At 39.1% G+C, this 21,497-nt stretch overlaps 2 protein-coding genes and 2 long non-coding RNA genes across 11 annotated transcripts in view; 2 read left to right on the top strand and 2 right to left on the bottom strand.

Moving 5' to 3' along the window:
* The window catches only part of LOC311613558, a 475,229-nt gene that overhangs the window by 79,133 nt on the left and 374,599 nt on the right, over positions 1 to 21,497 (bottom strand). The window lies entirely within an intron of this gene.
* The window catches only part of CCDC15 (coiled-coil domain containing 15), a 38,274-nt gene continuing 20,374 nt past the window's right edge, over positions 3,598 to 21,497 (top strand). For 3 of the 8 annotated variants that reach the window (XM_084867558.1, XM_084867560.1, XM_084867562.1), the window contains exons 1-7: positions 3,621 to 3,837; positions 4,182 to 4,370; positions 7,100 to 7,262; positions 10,243 to 10,421; positions 15,992 to 16,105; positions 19,741 to 19,863; positions 20,087 to 20,611. In XM_084867558.1, coding sequence (XP_084723684.1) covers positions 4,203 to 4,370; positions 7,100 to 7,262; positions 10,243 to 10,421; positions 15,992 to 16,105; positions 19,741 to 19,863; positions 20,087 to 20,611 — 1,272 coding nt within the window. In that variant the 5' untranslated portion in view covers positions 3,621 to 3,837; positions 4,182 to 4,202. Of the gene's footprint in view, positions 3,838 to 4,181; positions 4,371 to 7,099; positions 7,263 to 10,232; positions 10,422 to 15,991; positions 16,106 to 19,740; positions 19,864 to 20,086; positions 20,612 to 21,497 lie in introns of all 8 variants that reach the window. The other 5 variants (XM_084867561.1, XM_084867563.1, XM_084867559.1 and 2 more) reach the window with 5 other exon arrangements.
* On the top strand, positions 4,786 to 6,591 carry LOC311613559. Its single transcript, XR_014793477.1, has 3 exons — positions 4,786 to 5,515; positions 5,753 to 6,098; positions 6,413 to 6,591. It is a non-coding gene; the product is annotated as an uncharacterized lncRNA (long non-coding RNA).
* Positions 18,207 to 21,497, bottom strand: part of TMEM218 (transmembrane protein 218) — a 93,116-nt gene continuing 89,825 nt past the window's right edge. Inside the window, exon 5 of the transcript XR_014793474.1 lies at positions 18,207 to 18,277. The gene's annotated coding sequence lies outside the window, so the exon portion shown is untranslated. The remainder of the gene's footprint in view (positions 18,278 to 21,497) is intronic.

The following is a 21,497-nucleotide window of genomic DNA, read 5'->3' on the forward strand; positions in this document are numbered from 1 at the left end:
GGAGCCACCAAAAAAGACAGATTAGCTAGCTCTCTCTGGAAAAAAAAAACACAAGCTTTTTGTGGCCCTGGAGGAAGGCATTTTTTCTTTCCTTGTTCTTTTCCAAAGTTCTCCTAGGTAGCCCTGCTCTGGCTTGCTGTTGAGAAACATCAAATAGAAAGTGGAGAGGGAGTCCACGCCTTCCCATGGCCTCACCCTGAATGCTGGTTTTGCTGCGCAGATTTCTATAACGGTGAGGAGTCACTCAGAGGAAGAGCAGTCTGCAGAGAGATGAGGTCTCCAAAGGTATGGGTTTGCTGCAACTGGTTTGGCTCAGTGGATAGAGCGTCGGCCTGCGGACTGGAAGGTCCCGGGTTCAATTCTGGTCAAGGGCATGTACCTGAGTTGCGGGCACATCCCCAGTGGGGGGTGTGCAGGAGGCAGCTGATGGATGATTCTCTCTCATGGATGTTTCTAACTCTCTATCCCTCTCTCTTCCTCTCTGTAAAAAATCAATAAAATATATATTTAAAAAATTGTTAAAAAATAATTTTTAAAAAAGGTATGGGTTTGTTGGGAGAAGTATGGGATCAGGGTGCAGGGTGGCACAGGGTCCTGGGTACATTTCTGTGGGGCAGAGGAGGTGCTCCCATTTCCATACTGGAGAAACTGAAACACATCAAAGCCTTTTCTGCTGAGGGTAAATATTTGATTTCTGAATAGAATTCCAGCCCCCTCGGAAACTGAGAGGAACCCGGGCTTGTGTCCATGGCTGCTGAACGTGCCCTATTCAGCCGCTCTCCAGAGGAACAAAGAGGAGAAATGAATTGGCTTTAAAGGGATGGAACGATCCAGTGTGCTGACCTATTTAAGCTGCAGTGAGAACATTCTAGAGAACATTTCTGGAGTCCTGTTCTTCTCATAGAAAATGAAAACAGGTTGAAAAGTCATGGGGAAGCCACACATACCCCCAACTCATGAAAGCTTTAATTGTTTTCCTTCTCCTGGATCCTCAGATGGTGTCCTCCCACCAACCATGTCCAGAGAAGGATTCACTTTCATCCTCTGTCTCTCGCCCCTTTTCCCAGAGGGAGGGGCAGATGTGGAAATCAGCTAGTCTGCTGTGAGAAGAGCCCCCCACGCTCCAGAGATTAGCAATGCTGCTGGTGGGAATGGGGTCCTGCCACAAAGCAGCAAGGAAAGCATTTCCAGGACCCAACACGTGGGAAGGTGAAGGGTAGTGGTAAGATTGGGGTACAGATAAAAGACTGCCTTATCTCCATCCATCATGTCTTATCTCCATCCATCCCACGGTGGAAGAAGTCCAGCCTTGTTTTCATCAAGCCCAGAAGAAGGGCCAGGGTCCAGGGTCTGTCCCATTGGTTCAATCCATGCCAGAGCTTAGCCCAGCTCAGTCTCTGACCCCATCCAGCTGGCTCAGTCTCTGTTCTCAGCTGTGTTCCAGCCATGAGGCCTTGCTGTTTTCAGGTTCAATGCATGTTACAGAGAGAGAGAGAGAGAGAGAGAGAGAGAGAGAGAGAGAGAGAGAGAGAGAGAGAGAGAGAATATGCCTATGTTAAGCTTTCATTATATTACTCTGGTCTTTCAAACTGACCAATCTCTTTCCCAGTCCTTTAGAGGTTTGTGCTGTATACTCCTCCTAGCCAATCCATTTCCTAGATTTTCTGGGGTTCTGTGTCCCTTATCCAATCTGATTCTTTTCCCAGGCTAGAGACCTCCCCTTTATGGTCACCATCTTCATTTTTACTGCTGCAAGTCCTAACCTTCTGCTGCTGTCATCTGGTTCCTACTGCGTATGTGCTTACCTCCCCCTGCACCAGCTTGGCTTCTATTGAGCATGTGCACAAATGATTGCCCCCCCCCCTGTACCCCTCCCCCAATCCTGCTACAAAGCTGGATGAGACCAAGTTCCTGCTGCCAAGGATGTGTCAGTCCCCTGGGCAGCCTTTGAATGCTGTGGCTTTCTAGCAAATCAGACTTATCTTCTGGTTCAACTCCCTTGTTTATTAGGCTTACTGTCTGATTCTATTTGCTCCCTTCCTTTATCAGTCCTAACTAGCTACCTACACTAATACTAAGGGGGGGGGGGGGGCGAGGGTAAGGCAGAAGGAGGCTCATTTAAAAGTAAAAGAAGCCCTAACTGGTTCAGCTCAGTGGATAGAGCCTCAGCCTGCAGACTCAAGGGTCCCAGGTTCAATTCTAGTCAAGGGCATGTACCTTGGTTGCAGGCACATCCCCAGTGGGGGTTGTGCAGGAGGCAGCTGATCAATGTTTCTAACTTTCTATTCCTCTGCCTTCCTCAGTGTGAAACATTTATCTCAAACTGAACTCTTTATTTGTCCCCTTTCAAACCTACTCCCTTCCACCATTTTCCCCATCTCAGTATATGGCAATCTCATCCTGTCACTGCTCAGAATGAAATCCCTAGAATTTTCCTTGACACGTATCTCTCTCTCTCTCTCTCTCTCTCTCTCTCTCTCTCTCTCTCTCTCTCACACACACACACACACACACACACACACACACACTCCATATCCAACTTCCGACAGGTCCTAAAAGTCCTGCCTCCCAAATATAGTATCAAAAATCCAAGTACATCTCAATAATATCTCTACCATGAATGACTTCCCCATCCAAGACACCCTGATGTCCTCTTCAGACTCTTGGAATGGCCTCCTCATTGGTCTACTCGCTTATGCCCCATTCACTCAGTCTATTCTCATTCAGCATCTAAAATGATTAGTTAGCATTTTAAATCACATTATCCCCCCCCCCCCCCCGCCCCCATTTGCTCAAAACCTCCCAGTGGCTCTCCATCTCAATGCCATCCGGTGGCTTACAGCGCTCTATAATATCTACGATTACCCACCCCTAACTTTTGACCTATCTCAAAACTCCCCCTCTCTTACTCTGCACACCAGCCTGCTTGCTCGGCTGGGCCCAAACACCTGGGAGTAATTATACTCACTGTTCCCTGTACCTGAAACATTCTTTTATAAAACGCTTCCTTAAAGATTACAGTAGCTTGTTCCATTACCGACTTTGCATTGGAGTCTTTGCCCAAGAGTATCTCAGTGAAGCCTTCTCCTATCTAAACTTCATGTCTCCTCCGCTGACACACCTTATTTTTTTTATTATTTTATATTTTATTGATTTTTTTATAGAGAGGAAGGGAGAGGGACAGAGAGTTAGGAACATCGATAAGACAGAATCATTGATCAGCTGGTTCCCGTACACCCCCTACTGGGGATGTGCCCGCAACCAAGGTACATGCCCTTGACTGGAATTGAACCCGGGACCTTTCAGTCTGCAGGCCGATGCTCTATCCACTGAGTCAAACCAGTTTCGACAACACACTTTATTTTTTATTTTTGCTTTTTGGGACAGTCTCAATGTAAGACTACGGCGACACATCAGCAATTCCTTCCGACCGCCGCGCGAGGCCGGGAACACTACCCAGTGGCCCCGAGCACCCACTCGTTTCCGCCCGGTTCCTAGCGCCTTCAGAAGCCCCGCCCCCTCAGCGGAAGTGACGGATAGGGCGCGGACTCCGCCCTCACGCCTTATTCGCCCGCCCCCGGGTAGTCCGGAAGGGGCGGGCTCAGAGAGGCTGAGGGGCGGGGCGCGGCGCCCCACCCGGAAGTGGCGGTTACCCGGAGGGGATTAGTTTAGCATCCAGGGTAGAGTTTGAGTTTTGTGAGTTACGGGTGATCTCTCAGCGGCAGCGGGACCCGTAAGGCCTCAGAAATAGGCTTTTCTCTGTCCTGGGATCCCCTCCTTCTTCAGCGTCTGCCCCATAACCGGAAACGGATTATTTGGACTCTCCCTCAGACCCAGGTTCTCACCACCCCCAACCCCCAAGCCCCCTTTCTATCTATCAGTCTCACCTCGCTGTGCCACCCCTAGGTACAGTCCTCCTCTCAGTCAGACCCTTCTACTCCCCATTTCTTCCAGAGGCAATTTTTAAACCTCCCCTCTCCTCCCTTATTCCTTCCCGCTGCTTTTCCCTTCTTTCCTCTCACCTTCTTCAAGAATCCCCGTTCTTGCACTTGGTCAGGCTGCTTGCTGCCTTCTCCAAGGCTTCTCTCCGTTTTTAGGGGACTGTGGCTCATGGGTTAGGAAGTTTGAGGTCTTAACGCGGCCGAGTGAAGATGATAAGCTTTTTTCTTTCCCCTTACCAGGAGTCACAGATTTCAGCAAGTATGGTCCCCCACAAGAAGCGTCGAAATAGCCCAAAGTTGCCCCTGGCTTTAAATCCCCAGAAGAGCAAGGACGTGTTGGCAGTGCTGGCGGAGAGGAACCTGCCCATAATGCCAGTTGGGGCATGGGTGGAACCTGCCTCACCACACACTTCGGAAAACACAGCGTATGTGAGTGTCAGTGTGAACCAAAATAGTGGGGTTCCTACCTCATCTCCCCCCCCCTTTTTTTTTAAGCCTCTCTGGTGCTTAGATAAAGATAAACAGTCTGAGGATGCTATTTCTCTTCGGTCATAAATAGATATATTCTTGCATGAGGGTTATAGAACAAACACGTGTTTATTTGCCAAAACTTACACACGTATACATGTATGTATTTCAGTTTACTTCGCAAACTCCTGATTCCTTGTTATATGCACAAGCAGTAGGCAACGTCTTTATCTTCCAGACGTTCTGTAGTGTATTCAGGACCACCAGTTGGCCACATTTCATGTAATATTAATTATTAATTATCACTTAAAGTTTTTGATAAGTTTGGTAATGGAGATTCAGGCAGTAATAGAATATAAGAGGAAAAGATGGATTCTGAGAAATTCCATGGGGACAGAGACCTTTATGTTCTGTTCATTCCTGGCCTGGTTTATGGTAGGTCTTCAGGGAATACATGTTGAATAAATGAATGAATGAATGAATGAATGAGGAAATACAGTTTGTGTTGGACCTTAAAGAATGGATCTGCTGTAAGTACAAGAGAAAGGGGCATTTCAGATGAAGGGACACTTCTGCAAAATTTACATGTATGTCTGTTTACATGATTAGACTCATACTAAGTAACACAAGAGGATAATTTTGTAAGAAGACTTTTATAATCTTTCACCAAACTTTCACTTCACTATTTGTCCAGATTTTATTGTGACACTTAACACATTACATTCATAGTAAGTTGTTTATATATCTACTTTTCCTGATGGGGTGTGAGCTCCTGGATCACAGGGGAGAAAAATCTTACTTATCACATTTCCATCTTTAAGTTCCTAACAAATACTGGCATTGGTAAGTATTTATGGAATGCACAAAATGTGTGAAGATCTTCTGAATGTATAAACAGGGTTCTGAGCATGAAGGTGAAAAGTATGAAGTACATTTACTTAGCGGTCCTTGATATTAGAGGAGAAATGTATGTTTAAATGTTAAATAGTAATGCAGTGTTTATTTTATTTATGTTTTTATGTATATAAATTACATAGGTATTCATATATTTCTATTCTGCCTATTTCCAGAAAGGATTTTAAGAGTTTGGGTAATGGCTGAAACCGGTTTGGCTCAGTGGATAGAGCGTCGGCCTGTGGACTGAAAGGTCCCAGGTTCGATTCCGGTCAAGGTCATGTACCTTAGATGCAGGCACATCCCCAGTAGGGGGTGTGCAAGAGGCAGCTGATTGATGATCCTCTCTCATCAATGTTTCTGACTCTCTACCCCTCTCTTTTCCTTTCTGTGAAAAATCAATAAAATATATTAAAAAAAAAAAAGAGTTTGGGTAATGTATAACTAAGTGCTAAGACTATGGTATTTAAAGAAGATAAGACTTTGTGAATACTGATCAGGGACTCAAATGCAATGAAATGTTCCAAATTGTTTAGAATATGTATTGGAATTGAGCATTACACAGATATTGAGTACCTTTTTATTCAAGTCTCTGTGTTATATACTGTAGAAGAAAGAAAGGAGAATTAAATACATTTTCTGCCCTCAAGGAGATCATAATCTAATGAAGGAATCAAGAAACACTATACTCAGTTAACATAAATCAGAGGTACTAAGCATAACAGAGCTGAGAGGAAGAAAGGATTGTGGAAGGTACAAGGAGGTTGCTATTAGATGGTCTGGGAGATTGAGTAGGTCAGTGTTTTTCAACCTTTTTTGGGCAAAGGCACACTTGTTTCATGAAAAAAATCACGAGGCACACCACCATTAGAAAATGTTAAAAAATTTAACTCTGTGCCTATATTGACTATATATAAAGTAATTCTCTTGAATAGGAATCAAATAAACACAAAGAAAGTATTTTATAATTACTTTATTATGAAATATTAAGTAAACAAAATAGTGAAAAATTATAAAATTCTTGTCTTGTCTGCACCTACGGCATACCAGGCAACATCTCGAGGCACACTAGTGTGCCGCGGAACAGCGGTTGAAAAACGCTGGAGTAGGTCTTTACTAGAGATTACAGGAAGGCATGCAGGGTTAAAAATGAAGCATAATTCTGAGTATGAAGACATTTTAGAATAAGATATTTTAGTGAGTGGTGAGCAATCTGGTATGTCTGGACTGTTTCACCATTTTAGAAAATGTATATCATAAGATAGATTTGAATTGATTCATTAAGAATTAGCCGAAACCGGTTTTGCTCAATGGATAGAGCGTCAGCCTGCAGACTGGAAGGTCCCGGGTTCGATTCCGGTCAAGGGCATGTACATTGGTTGCAGGCACATCCCCGGTAGGGGGTGTCCAGGAGGCAGCTGGTCGATGATTCTCTCTCATCGATGTTTCTAGCTATCTATCCCTCTCCCTTCCTCTCTGTGAAAAATCAATAAAATATATTAAAAAAAAAAGAATTAATGACACTGTTCTCAGTTCAGTGAGAAATTCAGATTAGATTTGAGTACTCTAAATTCCAATTTTTAGTTTGTGATTTGCTTTTAAGTTCTCAGCACTCACTAGCTGTGTCTAGATTATCACCTCTGAACTTCTGTGATTTCTTTACTCTCCTGGGAATTTTGGGTTATAGAACTGAGTTATTTTTTTCAGGGTTGTTTCCTTACTTGTGTTTATAACAGGGCCCTATTGGGAAAAACAGTTGACATTAAAGTTCATTTTTCTATCCTTCATCTTTAAAGACTGAAGCATATATAATTGAAGAAAAACTAAAGGAACAGGCAAGAAAAAAACAAGAAGCTTTGAAGCGTTCTCAGAGACTAGCCAAACACCGAGTAAATCAACGAATTAGTATAAGAAAAAAGCAACAGCTCCAGAAGCCTTCGGAAGAAGTAAGTTCAAAGAGTGGAAACTGTATGTGTTATGAGATAAGCTATTAGTATCAGATCACTTTCTTTTGATTCCATGCTTTGTATAATCCAGTTTGCTGGTAAGAGCAGTAAATCTGTATGTAGAGAAACCATGTCTTATTCCTGTGTTCTGACTCATTTTTTTGCTTCTATTAATTAAAAACAATGTTTTGGATTCCTTTTGGGGTTTGAATTTGGGCTTCTGCTATTTTAAAAATTAAATTTATTGAGGTAACATTGGTTAATAATATATAAATTTCAGGTATACAACATAATTCATTGTCTGTGTACTCTTATGTGCTCACCACCCAAAATTTAGTTCTCTTGTGTTATCAGATATTTGACCCTCTTTACTCATTTTGCTCTTTCTCTCTGGTAACTATCATTCTGTTGTCTGTTACCTATGAGCTTGTTTTTGTTTGTTTTGTTAGTTTGTTACTTTTTTGTTTGATATTCCACATAAGTGAAGCCATATAGTTTTTGTCTTTTTCCATCTGACTTATTTCACTTAGCATAGTACCCTCAAGATCACTCATGTTATTACAGTGGCAATTTTTTAAAAATGTCTAAGTAATCTATCTATCTATCTATCTATCTATCTATCTATCTTTATCCATTCATCCATTGATGGACACTTACGTTGTTTCCATGTCTTGGCTGTTGTAAATAATGCTGTAGTAAACATAGGGATACATATATTTTTATGAATTAGTGTTTTTATATTTTCATGTGAATACCCAGAAGAGGAATTGTTGGGTCTTATGGTAGTTCTATTCTTAATTTTTAAAGGAATCTCCATACTGTTTTCCATAGTAGCTGCACCAGTTTACATCCCCACCAACAGTGTACAGGGTTTCTTTTCTCTATATCTTCTCCAACACTTACTATTTCTTGTCTTTTTTAAAATAGCAATTGTAGCAGGTATGAGGTGGTATCTCATTGTGGTTTTGATTTGCATCTCTCTAATAACTAGTGATATTGAAAATATTTTCATGTCTGATGGCTATCTGTATGTCTTCATTGGGGGAATATCTGTTCAGATCCTCTGCCCATTTTTTAGTCCGATTTTTGTTGTTGTTGTTAATTGAGTTTTATGAGTTCTTTATATATTTCAGATATTAGCCCCTTATCGGATATGTCATGTGTGAATATCTTTCCATTTGGTGGGTTGCCATTTTGTTTTGGGGGTGATTTCTTTTGCTGTGCAGGAGCTGTTTAGATGGCTGAAGCCCCAGTTGTTTGTTTCGCTTTTGTTTTCCTTGCCTTTGGAGTCAAATTCACAAAAAACATCTCTGAGACCCATGGCTGGGAACTTAATTTTTTTCTATGTATTTTGCTATTTCGGGTCTTAAATTCAAGTCTTTATTCAATTTTAAGTAATTTCTGTGTATGGTGTAAGATAGTGGTCTAGTTTCATTCTTTTGGATATGGCTGTCCAATTTTCCCAGCACTGTTTATTGAAAAGACTTTCCTTTATCCTTTGTATGTTTTTGGCCCCTTTGTTGTAAATTAGTTGCATATATAGGTTTATTTTGGGGCTCTCAATTCTGTACCATTGGTCTATATACTTGTTTTCCTGCCAATCCTATATCGTTTTGGTTACTATAGCTCTGTAGTATAGTTTGAAGTTGAGGATTTGTTTATATTTCTAGTAGTTTGTTGGTAGAGTCTTTATTTAGGGTTTTCGATATACGTAGTGATGTCATCGCAATTAGTGACAACTTTCTTTCCTTCGAATTTGGATGCCTTTAGTTTTTTTCTTGCTTTATTGCTCTGGCTAGGACTTGTAGCACTGTGTTGAATAACAGGTTAGGTGGGCATCTTGTCTGTTCCTAATCTTAGACAAAGCTTTCAGCTTTTCATCACTGAGTATGACTTTCACTGTGGGTTTGTCTTAGTGGCCTTTATTGTGTTGAGGTACTTCCTTTCTATACTCATTTTTTTTAGTTTTTTTTTTTAATCAAAAGTGTATGCTATAACTTGTCAAATGCTTTTTCTACATATCTTGAGGTGGTTACATGACTTTTTAAAAAAAATATCTAGAATTAGGCAGTTGGACTCAGTTAAGATAATCCCAATTTTGTTGGCAACATCCAAAGCATCATCGTTAAGAGCCAGTCGAACATATGCCTTCTTCTCTCCATCACGCCTCATCAGTGTTGACCTTGGCCACATCAGTGTCACAGAGCTTCTTCACAGCCTCTTTGATTTGGTGCTTATTGGCCTAGATATCCACAGTGAATACAAGTGTATTATTGTCTTCTATCTTCTTCATGGCTAACTCCGTAGTCAGGAGAATTTGATGATGGCATAGTGGTCAAACTTGTTTCTCCTGGGTGCACTCTTCCGAGGATATTTAGGCTCCCTCCGGAGCCTTAGTGTCTTTGGCTGTCGGAAGGTAGGTGACGTGTGTATCTTTTTTCTGTGGCTGTGGACACCTTTCAACACTGCTTTCTGTGCCATCTTCATAAAAAGGAATTACGTGATTTTTATCCTTCATTTTGTTAATGTGGCATATCACATTGATTAATTTGTGGCTGTTGAACTATCCTTGCACCCCTAGAATGAATCCCAGTTGATCATGGTATATGATGGTATAGATGTTTAACTTGCTGTAGATGTAAGGGGATATGCAAAGGGATCTTCTCACTTCTCATGATGCTCACCTGGCTTATGCTTTTTTATTAGCAAGTGAACTTAGGGCTAATGACAACTTCTCTGGACTGTAGTTTCTTCACCTATAAAGTGGAGATATAATACTTGTCTCATAAGACTGTTGTGAGAATTAGATGAGATAATGTAAATTATTAGCACCTAGTAAGTGCCTGGTAAATATGATTTTGCCAGATTTCTGATACATCCCTCTGGAACCAATTTTAAATCTTTCGGCCGCTTATAACATTATTTGATTGTATTGGGTTGGGGTGGAATCTCACTAGATTCATGTCACTCTTCCTTTCTGTAGGTAGAAGAAGAAGATACTGTAGCTATGCTGCCTTCAGATCGAGGACAATTAACTTCTAAAAGAACAAGTGTTTTTCCAAAGAATTTGAATGCTGCTAGTGGATGTGCTTGGTTATCTCCTTCCCAGAAGCTTGATGATGGAATAGAAAATAGAGAGAATCAGAATCAATTATTACAACAAGCCTTGGCTGTAAGTGCATATTTACTTTATATCTACAAATTTTTTTAGGTGTATGACATATTAGGATATGAAGTAGAGATGAGGAGGTACCACATTCAACTTCACTTTTTCTCACCTTTTTAAAAATCTTTATAAAGTGGGAAATAGTGGGATGATGTTTATTTTAATATATGTTTAAAAATATCATATTTATTTTTGGTAAGACAATTTAGAATCATCTTATATAAGGTACCAAAGTGTTAAAGTTCAAAGTTATTAGAAAGAGCTTGGGCCAGGTAGCTCAGTGGTTAGAGCGTTATCCTAATACGCCAATGTTGTGGGTTTGATCCCCTTAGAGCACATACAAGAATTAATCAGTGAATGCATAAACAAGTAGAATAACAAATCAATGTTTTTCATTCCTTTCCTCCATCTCTCTAAGTTTGTAGCATATGGACAGGGTGATCCAAACCTCTATTGCAAAAAGGTTACTACATGTATGGGGAATTTTGTTTGTTCATTTTTTTGGTCGTTTAATCTGATTCTCATAATAAATAGTTCTGAAAGTCAAATAATAATATAGGAAAGTCTCAACACATTCAGAGGTTTGTATAACTTTTATTTAGTGATTCATTTTATATACCTGATATTTCAAAATTAATCACCATCGGTAGATTCATTCACTTGAATCACTTGATGCCATCAGTCAACTCTATTCATATGCTCAGCTTTTGTCCAGTTGATATCATATATTTCAAGTCTGCTGTGGGAATTATTCTTCATCTTAGCACTTAAACATTGTATTCCTAGGGATAGTGGGAGGAAAGCAAAATGTGGAAAAGGATATTTTTGTGAAAATAAAAGTTGTGTAACCACTAACATGTTTGGTCACAGTATGAAACAAATCCAATTGTGTTATTAGTATAAATAGGGAAAGCTTTATAAGCACATGTTGTGTTGAAATACTTAAAAATATTTTTTTTCTTTATCCAAAACTACAACATTTTCTTTGTTTGATTTGTAGTCATAATTTTTATAATCATTTTTGTTTTCTTTTATAAGATTATGAATAATTTGTTTATGAATAATATGCAGTGCCTGGCTCAGATATTTATTGAGCCAGGCACTGCGTACAGTAAAAGGGATAGAACATTTATTAAGACAGACACAGTCCTTGCTTTTATGGCCCTTGTAGCTATATATCCCACCAAAGTAAGGATTTTATTTCATCTGGGGGGCTAATAGATCAGTCTACCAGATGAACTGTTTGTTCAACATTGTAGGGATATTAATAAAATGTGAAATAGGACCCTTTGTGGGTTTATATTTACATGTAGACATACAAAGCTTATAGACCCCAATTTAATAGACATTAATATAGAGATACTTGCTGTATTTGATGGTAAAGTTGTGTTTTGGCAGTTAAAAAATAATTTAAATTCCAAAGGAATAGTTAGGGAAGAATTCCTGGAAGCGGTGGAATTGAGCTGCATATTTTGAATTGTTAAGCTGAATTGAATTGGTAAATTCAAGAGAATTTTGAGATAAAGAGGGACAGTTAAAAGTCTGGAATATGGATTAAGCTTGATATATTTGGGAGTAAGTGACAGAACCTTCCTAATGCTAGTTTATAGAGGAGAAAATAGAAAATGAGGTTAGGTAGAAGGAAATCAAGTTATGAGAAGCCTTAAATGTTTCAAAAATTTTTAAAGTTTTTATAATCCTTTTTTTTTCTTAAAAGATGAACTACTTTGTTCAGTGATTTAAACCAGCGGTCACCAACCAATAGTCCATGGACCACTGGTGATCCGTGAGGTCCAAAAGGTTGGCGACCGCTGAATACTACTTCAAGCCTATAACCTTTTACCCACACCATACCATGGCAATAGATACTGTTTCTTTGGCAGTTTTTATCCACTAGATGTCACTAAGAGCTAGATAAATGAGACTGTTTCAAGCACAGCGCCTCTAGTTTATCTAGAACTGGTGGCGTAAATAGTGGATGTCATTCTCTTTCTGAATGGAAGTGTACTTTTCAATTTTCTTATGATTTAAGGATGAAATAGTTTGACATCTGGGGTGTATTTCAAAATAATGTAAGGGTGAAGTGAAGTAGGGGGTTATAAATAAAACAAGATTGGCCAAGAGTTATAGATTGAATTTATTTATATTTTACATTAAGTGTTAGAGAAGAAAAGACATTATCTAGTCTAACCTTTCTCTCTCTGAGGAATTCTTTTTATAATGTTTCACGTATACATATGGCCCTCTAATGTCTGCTACAGCATTGCCACTGTTGATCAACTTTCTTTTTAGATTTTAGAAAGTTTGAAATAATTACAAATAATATTACTCTTTGGGCCTAGTTTTGTACTCTCAAGTTATAGAAGATAAAATACCATGGTGATCTCTAAGAACACATCAGGTATTGATTATAGCTATCATTTTTCTCCATTTGGAGTTTTACATTCCTTGACTCTACTAGCTTTGGATGTCTGCTAGCATTCCTTTGCTTGTGGCCATTATCATACCAATCCCTGCCTCTGTTTTCACATCACCTTCTCTTCTATGGGTCAGATCTTCCTCTACCTCCTATAAGGATACTAGTGACCCAGAGTGTGAAATTGCGTGGTCCCGCCTGCCTCCCAGCCGTGGCACCCTAACCTCTTCACCCAGAGCTGGAGCATGCCTGGCCCCGCCACTAACCCCTCTGGGCTTCAAGCCCCGCCCTTGGTCCCTCAAGTTGCCTCGGGCTGGTCCTGCCATCTTCAGAGCAATGCAGTGGCTCCGCCCCATCATGGCACCAGAGGAGAGTGTGGAAGCCTCATGTCTGCTGCAGAGTTTCAAGTGCCGCTTCCTGGTGGCACGCGCACTGCACTCCATCCCCTGGCAGGTGCGCTGAGTGCAAGCAGTGGGTGGCAAAGGACTGGTGAGGGGGCACTACGGGCTCTCACCCCTGCCCTTCCTGCCACGGGATGGTCCCGCCTCCTCCAGGCACCACCCTGTTTCCGCTCTGTCTCCAGAGCAACTTGGCAGCTCTGCCCCACCACACACAGCCTCCTGCCGAAAGGTCACTGCGGCATGAGGTTGTAACGACCATTAGCATATTAGCTCTTCATTACATAGGATGTGTGATAGCATTTAGGGCCCATCTGGATAATCCAGTATTATTTCCTCATCTCAAGACCTTTAACTTAATCACATCTGCAAAGGCACTTTTTCCTTATAAAGAAACATTTAAAAGTTTCAGGTATTAGGACCAGATATCTCTGGGTAGCCATTGTTCAGTCCTCATAGCAGGTCACTGAAAGGGCCTTTGGATTGAGGTTTGATGAAGGGTTTAGATAATAACAGAGAAAAGAGTGAATATAATATATATTCCAACTGCTGGGCTAGTCGAAATTCCTGTGTATGGGACTAAAATCAATCTGTGACTCTAATAGAGTTTTAAACTGGATGGGAAATGAAAAGTATGTATCCTCATTTAAATCTGTTTCATTGTGCAGGACAATAACATGCATCCTACTTGGCAGTGAGTAAAAGGAGGCATATTCGCCGCTGGTGTGGCTCAGTGGCTGATCATTGACCCATGAACCAAGCGGTTTCCAGTTCAATTCCTGGTCAGGGCACATGCCTGGGTTTCAGGTTCAATTTTTGGGGGAACATGCAGAGATAGATGATCAATGTTTCTTTCTCATTGATGCTTCTATCTCTCTATCTCTCTCCCTTTCTCATAAAATCAATTTAAAAAAATTTTTAAAGGAGACATTCATGGCTTTGTATTTTTTTATAACCTCAACTGCACATATACCTCTTTTTGCATTTTAAGTAACTTGTGATCCCTTTAGCCACTCTGTGCTAACCAAATGTAGGAATCTCCCTCCTAGTAGAATAAAGATTGGTGTTTCAAGCAGATTTCTCTGGTTAGAGTTATAGAGATTCTAGAAACAAGAACAAAACAGAAGTGATATGTGCTGTAAGGAAACTGGGCTGGTTGTGAGAGTGTTTTTTGTCCCTACTTCACTATTAAAAAAATCACAACAGTATTATTTACTAGAGGCCTGGTGCACGAAATTTGTGCATTGGTAGGGTCCTTAGGCCTGGCTAGGATCAGGGCCAATCTGTGGGACGACCGGCAGGGTGATCAAGGCCCCTGCTGACCCCACTTTGGCTGGGCTGGCGCCGCCCACTCACCAGCCCCACCCTCTGCCCCGCCACTGCTGCCAGTTGCCTCCCTCTGCAGGGTGACCTGTGGGGCAAACCGGGAGCCTCCACTCACACCGACCTTGGCTGGCCTGGCACCGCCTGCTCGCAGGTCCCGCCTTCTACTGCTGTAGCTGGTCGGGGCCTGTGGGCTGGGGCAGCTCCTGCATTGAGCATCTGCCCCCTGGTGATCAGTGCACATCATAGCAACTGGTCATTCTGCCATTCAGTCAATATGCATATTAGGATTTTATATAGATAGATATCTATAAATCAGAGTCATGATTTCCCTTCAAGGGAGAACTAATCTCATTGAATTTTTACTGGTTGGGTTAGAACTGGTCTCTGTTTTGCCATAATTTCACTGCATGATACAGGGATATGCTTTTCTTCCATATGATATATAATGCTTAGCCTACATTAAAGGTACTTTGTTCATTTCTGTATTTTCCTTTAAGGAACATTCTATACAGATTTATAAAATATAAAGTAGGCTGTGCTTCTCTGAAAAAGAATTAAAAATAGGTGCTTACTGAAATTACTAGGTAGAGATTACGAATGAACCCAAAGTCAACATATTTGGTATCAATACTCATTATTAGCTGTTACTTAGAGTACTTAAAACTAGTTGGTTCTGTTGAGATGTTTGAGTTTGTGTCCTCAGGTAGTTTAGGAAGGCTTCATGGAAGAAGAGAGATTGAGAAAATACTTTAAATAGCTACAGTCTTCAAATGTAGGAGTGAAGAAGTGGTCATGGAAATAGGAAAGAAAGATTTTAGGAGGACGAGGAATTAGAGACATCTAGCAAGGAGTGATAAAAGGTAATTAGGTATGCAAGAATCAAAAGGTAATAAGTCTGTACAATAATTTCTAGTGTAATTCAAACTTTTAGGTGCTGATAGTTTTGTGTACTAGTATAAAACATACCTTATTTTACTTATATACTTATTTTTTAAATATATTTTATTGATTTTTTTACAGAGTGGAAGGGAGAGAGATAGAGAGCTAGAAATGTCGATGAAAGAGAAACATCTACCAGCTGCCTCTTGCACATCCCCTACTGGAGATGTGCCCACAACTAACGTACATGCCCTTGACCGGAATTGAACCTGGGACCTTCCCGTCCGCAGACTGACGCTCTACCACTGAGCCAAACCGGTTTCTGCAAACATACCTTATTTTAAAAAATTTGAGCACTAAATCAAGTTATGAAATGCAGCCTCTTAATAAAAATAATGTAAAAACACTATCAACAGGTCACAGTCTCCTTTATAAGTAATCCTCTTGTCTCAGGTCTCGAATTTCTTAATAATAGGGATCTATGTTCTTGTTGGAACACTTTAGTGAATTTGGTATTAAGACATTTGTTTGCTTTCCCCCCCCCCTTTCCCTGACAGCTTAAGAAAACCATGAAGCAGGCACGTTACCAGCTGGCATCCTTTAAAACTATGAGTGAAAAATTTTCAGCAGTGTTTCCCCATGATACAAGGGAAAGCTTTTCCACCGATCAGGTAAATTAATTTCTAATTATTTTTTAAAAATAGAGATAAGAATACAGATAAATATTTATATATAATTTCAACATTATTTACAACCGTAAAATAATTGGAAATAACCTTAAATATCCAATAGCAGAGAATGGTTAAAAAATTATGATATATCAATAAATAGCCATTCTAAAAAAAAAAAAATCATGATTTCAAAGAACATCTGAAGAGAAGGGAAAGTGTCTGTGAGATAAAATTATTGAAAAGAGTAGGATACAAATTTATATACAATATAATCTCAATTTAAAAAAATCATCCAACAAATATTTATGGAATATCTATAAATGCCAAGACATTGTGTTAGAAGCACGTGAAAGTTGGACAAAGATCCTCAAGGAGCTTCTGTGCTGTGGGGAGGCATATAATAAAGAGATATCTATTATATATAGAATATAATTTCTAATATATATTCTAATATATATCTAACAATATATATCCTAATATATATATATTACATATAGAATATAATTTCAAACAGTAAGTGCTATGAAAAAAAATAAAGTAAAATAAAGAGATGGGGATAGAATGCTATGTGCATAGACAAAAGCCTAGAAAGAAGTGGATCAGGAAGTTAATACTGCTGAAACCGGCTTGGCTCAGTGGGTAGAGCGTCGGCCTGCAGACTGAAGGGTCCCAGGTTCAATTCCAGTCAAGGGCATGTGCCTTGGTTGTGGGCACATCCCCTGTTAGGGGGTGTGCAGGAAGCAGCTGATCGATGTTTCTCTCTCATCAATGTTTTTAGCTCTCTATCTCTCTCCCTTCCTCTCTGTAAAAAATCAAATATATATATATATATATATATATATATATATATATATATTAATAGTGATAATTTCTGAGTAGTTGTATTACAGGTGATTATTATTTTCTTCTCTTGGTTTTTTTACTTAAAAATTACTCTATAATGTATATATTTTGCTTTCTAATTAGGAGAAAATACTGTTATTTTTTAAAAAGAAAGAAATTGCTTTGATTCAACAGGTAACATAAGAGTGAAAATTTGAACCCAAATGTGGAGCTAGACTGAAAAAGATACTTGTAAAATAACACTATTTTGGTACCTACTTATTTCAGTGTTCACATATTTGAATGCTAAACTCCTGTACTTTCCTTTGTTTACCTAATTTTAGGATTTTCAAGTTTTGGTAGGCAGCATCTAGAAAAATGGACCATTAGGCTTTTTCATTATTATTATTATTATTATTATTATTATTATTTTGCTACCATAAACTCTGTTTTATTTAGTTCTTTCTTAGTCTTGCTTCTTGATTAGTATTCTTTTATATTTTCCTAGATTATAAGTATATATTTTATTTTTGTATTTTTTTCTTAAGTATCTCAACAGTCCAAAAAAACTTGTCACTTATATGTTTGCAGATGGTAGAATATTAAATTATAATGTCTCCTTCTCCAATGTTAAGAAATTTATAGTTAAATATCAAAATACAAGTGGGCAGTGGTGTGTATCTATAAATGGCATTCTTCTAGTTGCATTCATACTGGTTACGTTTTCCTAAAGAGCATTGCCTTATTGAGACTCAAGGTAGAGTTCCTTTTGTATCTAAATTCTTCTCAGTGGCTTGGTATCTTGACAATTTTCATACCTATCCTAGATTTGGATTGACTCCAGGGTACTGTTAGAAAGAGGCGCTTGGACACATTCTCATAAACCAGAGAAAAGGGGTTATTTGATGCTAGAGATTGATATTTTATATTGTGTGGAACATGTTCAAACTGTTCAATTGTTTTTCCCCACAAAGAGCACTGTTCACAGGTCTGACTAAAATAATTATCTGGTAGAGGGAAGGAGGATTAAGCCTGAGACAATACCCTTGAATAAGCCAGTTGTATACGTCTAAGATGCCATTTATATGTAATACATTATTATGATGATGATGACGATGGTGATGAATTCAGGCTGGCTGCTTGATTTCAAAGAATTCATGTTTATTTTTCAGGTGTAACATCAGAAAAAAATCTACTCCATATAATTGAGAGTGAATAAGAAATTTGTGTTTTTCTTTTTAAAAAAAATATATTTTATTGATTTTTTATAGAGAGGAAAGGAGAGGGATAGAGAGTTAGAAACATGGATGAGAGAGAATCATCGATCAGCTGCCTCCTGCACACCTCCCACTGGGGATGTGCCCGCAACCAAGGTACATGCCCCTGATCGGAATTGAACCTGGGACCTTTCAGTCCGCAGGCCAACGCTCTATCCACTGAGCCAAACCGGTTTCTGCGTGAAATTTTTCTTATCACTTATTTCAAGTATGTAGTCTTTCCCTCAGATCTGAAGTTTTCTACCTTTTCAGTTATCTGAAGTGGGAATCTTCCAATCAGAAAGGAGAACCATCTTTAGTCTATTTGAATTCTGGTTTCATTCCATTGTTAGGTTTATTTGTATTGACATTAGAATCTTTCTGGTTGTTACTGTTGTTCCAGATCTGGAGCTTTAAGCAGAAGATATACTTGCTTGCCTGCTGTCAGGTCACCAAGATGAAAATCATAAGCTTTCTGAAATTGTTACTGGCATCATTTAATGAGTTTATTGCCCATTTATGTATTTCTTGTGGAGAAAATGCCATTGTGATACCATTTTTTAATTGGGTTATTTGTCTTATTATTAAGTTGTAAAAGTTCTTTATATATCCTTGATACAAATCAGATACATGTTTTGCAAGTATTTCTCCTATTCTGTGAGTTGTGGTTATTTCACTTTTTTTTTTTTTAAATATATTTTATTGATTTTTTTACAGAGAGGAAGAGAGAGGGATAGAGAGTTAGAAACATCGATGCAAGAGAAACATGAATCAGCTGCCTCTTGCACAACCCTGACTGGGGATGTGTCTGCAACCAAGGTACATGCCCTTGACCGGAATCGAACCTGGGACTTTTCAGTCCGCAGGCTGACACTCTATCCACTGAGCCAAACCAGTTTTGGCTCATTTCACTTTCTTAATGATATTATTTGCAGCACAAAATTTTTAATTTTGGTGTCCAATTGATCTAGTTTTTTGTTGTTGTTATTGCTTGTATTTTTGGTGTGGTATCCAATAAGCCATTGCTTAATCTAAGGTCATGAATATTTCCTCCTATGTGCTCTTTTAATAATTTTATAGTCTTAGCAATTACATTTAGGTCTATTATCCATTGTGAGTTAACTTTTATATATGGTGTGAGGAAGTGTTGTAACTTAATTCTTTTGCATATGGATATTACTAGTCCCAACACCATTTGTTGAAAAATTATTCTTTCTCTATTTCATTGTCTTGACATTTCTTGAAAATTAGTTGACTGTAAATGTAAAAGAGTTTATTGTTGTCTTTGGAGATCCACAAAGATGAGATCTTTCTATTTATTTAGATCTTCCTAATTCATTTCAACATTGTTTTATAGTTTTGAGTGTACATTTTTGCACTTCTTTTGTAATGTCCTGTTTTCGTAATATTTGACTATATTGACCTACTAAAATTATAGTAGTAGTGTGGTAAAGCCTAGGTTGTTATTACAGTCACATTGTTCCCACCTATAATAGGTGGGTTTTTAAAATTTTTATATATTCATAATTTTTCCATTTTTGTTTGTGTGTTCTTTAGGAGCCTGACTCTGAGGAATCTTCATCGATTACAGTAGACAAGAAAGGGAGAGAAAAATTGTTAAGGCAGAACCAACAGGGTTTCCCTTCCGAAAAGAAGAACGAAGCGTTCAGCAGAGGTCAGGTAAAGCAGAGTGAAAGGAGTTAGTATAATAGAAATTAAACTAATCTGATTTAGACTAGGGATGCCAGTACTGTTGTATTGGTTTGGGATTGTAGATTTAGGTTACATCGAACAAAGACAATAATTTCACATTTTAGTCTAATAAATTTGAGAACCATATCCTTTTAAGATAATTTTAAGAGTCTCTGTAAAACCTATATTTGATGTTTATGTTCACTTTTAGAAAGTACAATTCAAAAATTTATTGTATGATGTAATAGAAGAGGAACAGCTAAGTAAGCTACATCCTCAGGATGCTCTGCCAGAAACCCAGGATTATCTTTCAGAAGACCAAGATGATCTGCTGGAGACCCAGGGTGATCTGACAGGAGTGCAGAGTGTTGAGCTGGAAGCCCAGAATATTGAGCCACATTCCCAGGCTGTTGAGCTGGCAGGCCAGCCTATGGAAGACCAAGTTGTTGAATCCAAAGCCCAGGTCATTGAACGTAAAGTCCATGTTTTCAAGATGGAACCTCAGTATCTGATGCTGGAAGCCAGGAATATTGAACCAGAAGATGGAAATATGTTGGGTATTTTATCCCCACATCAGGCTTTTCTACCCAAAGACCAGAGCATTCTACCCAGTGACCAGAATATTCCACTCAAATGTCGGGACCAACATTTTTTACGCAAAGATCAGCATGTTTTCCCCAAAGACCAGGATATTCAACCCAAATATCAGGACCAGGATTTTATACCCAGATTTCAGGTAACATAGAGTGGGAAGGAGATAAAACAAGAAGAAATAAGATACTTAAGGTTTGGAGTGAGATTTGCAGGGACTGATTTGGAGATTCATAGTTGGGAAAGATAACATTCTGGTTGATTTCTAAAAACTCTGGAGTTCTCATTAAATCTTAAAGTAGTATCAGCAGTATGTTACCCCTGTCTGGGGGGAAAAAAAAAGAAAAAGAAAAAAAAAAGAAAATACACACACACACACACACACTGTATTTTCCAGCGTAAAAGACGGCTTTTGAAACAAAAAAAAGCCTGCTCAGATTGGCCAGAGTCAAAGAGGCGGTCTATTAAAAAAAGAATTGGTGTTGCCTCGGAAGTGGGGGGTAGTCTTATACAGCGAATATAGGCCTAAACCTATGTTTTAACTGTAAAATTAGGGGGGTCGTCTTATACGCCGGAAAATGCAGTGTGTGTGTGTGTGTGTGTGTGTGTGTGTGTGTGTGTGTGTGTGTGTATTATTGATTTCAGAGAGGAAGAGAGAGAGAGAGAGAAATATCAATGATAAGAAAGAATAATCAGTTGTCTGCCTCCTGCATGCCCGCCACAGAAGCCCTTGACCAGAATCAAATCCTGGACCCTACAATCCCCAGTCCAACGCTCTCCCCACCGAGCCAAACCAGCTAGGGCTGGACAATTTATTTTAAATAAAATCTTTATTAAGGAAATTATTTCTGGCAGCCATAATCTGCTTTCACAGCTAAAGATGGGCAAAGGAATGGCCCACAAGTGGCCAATAGTATCTTTTACCAGGTTCCAAGGCCAGCCCTCTCCTAGAGATCACTTAGACCGGAAGGAAGACGTAAGGGATTAGCAGGAATTACTTAGGGGTGTGGCTGGGCTGATGTGGAATAGAG

Source organism: Pipistrellus hanaki (assembly GCF_964339955.1).
Source record: "Pipistrellus hanaki genome assembly, chromosome: 19".
Taxonomy (NCBI): domain Eukaryota; kingdom Metazoa; phylum Chordata; class Mammalia; order Chiroptera; family Vespertilionidae; genus Pipistrellus; species Pipistrellus hanaki.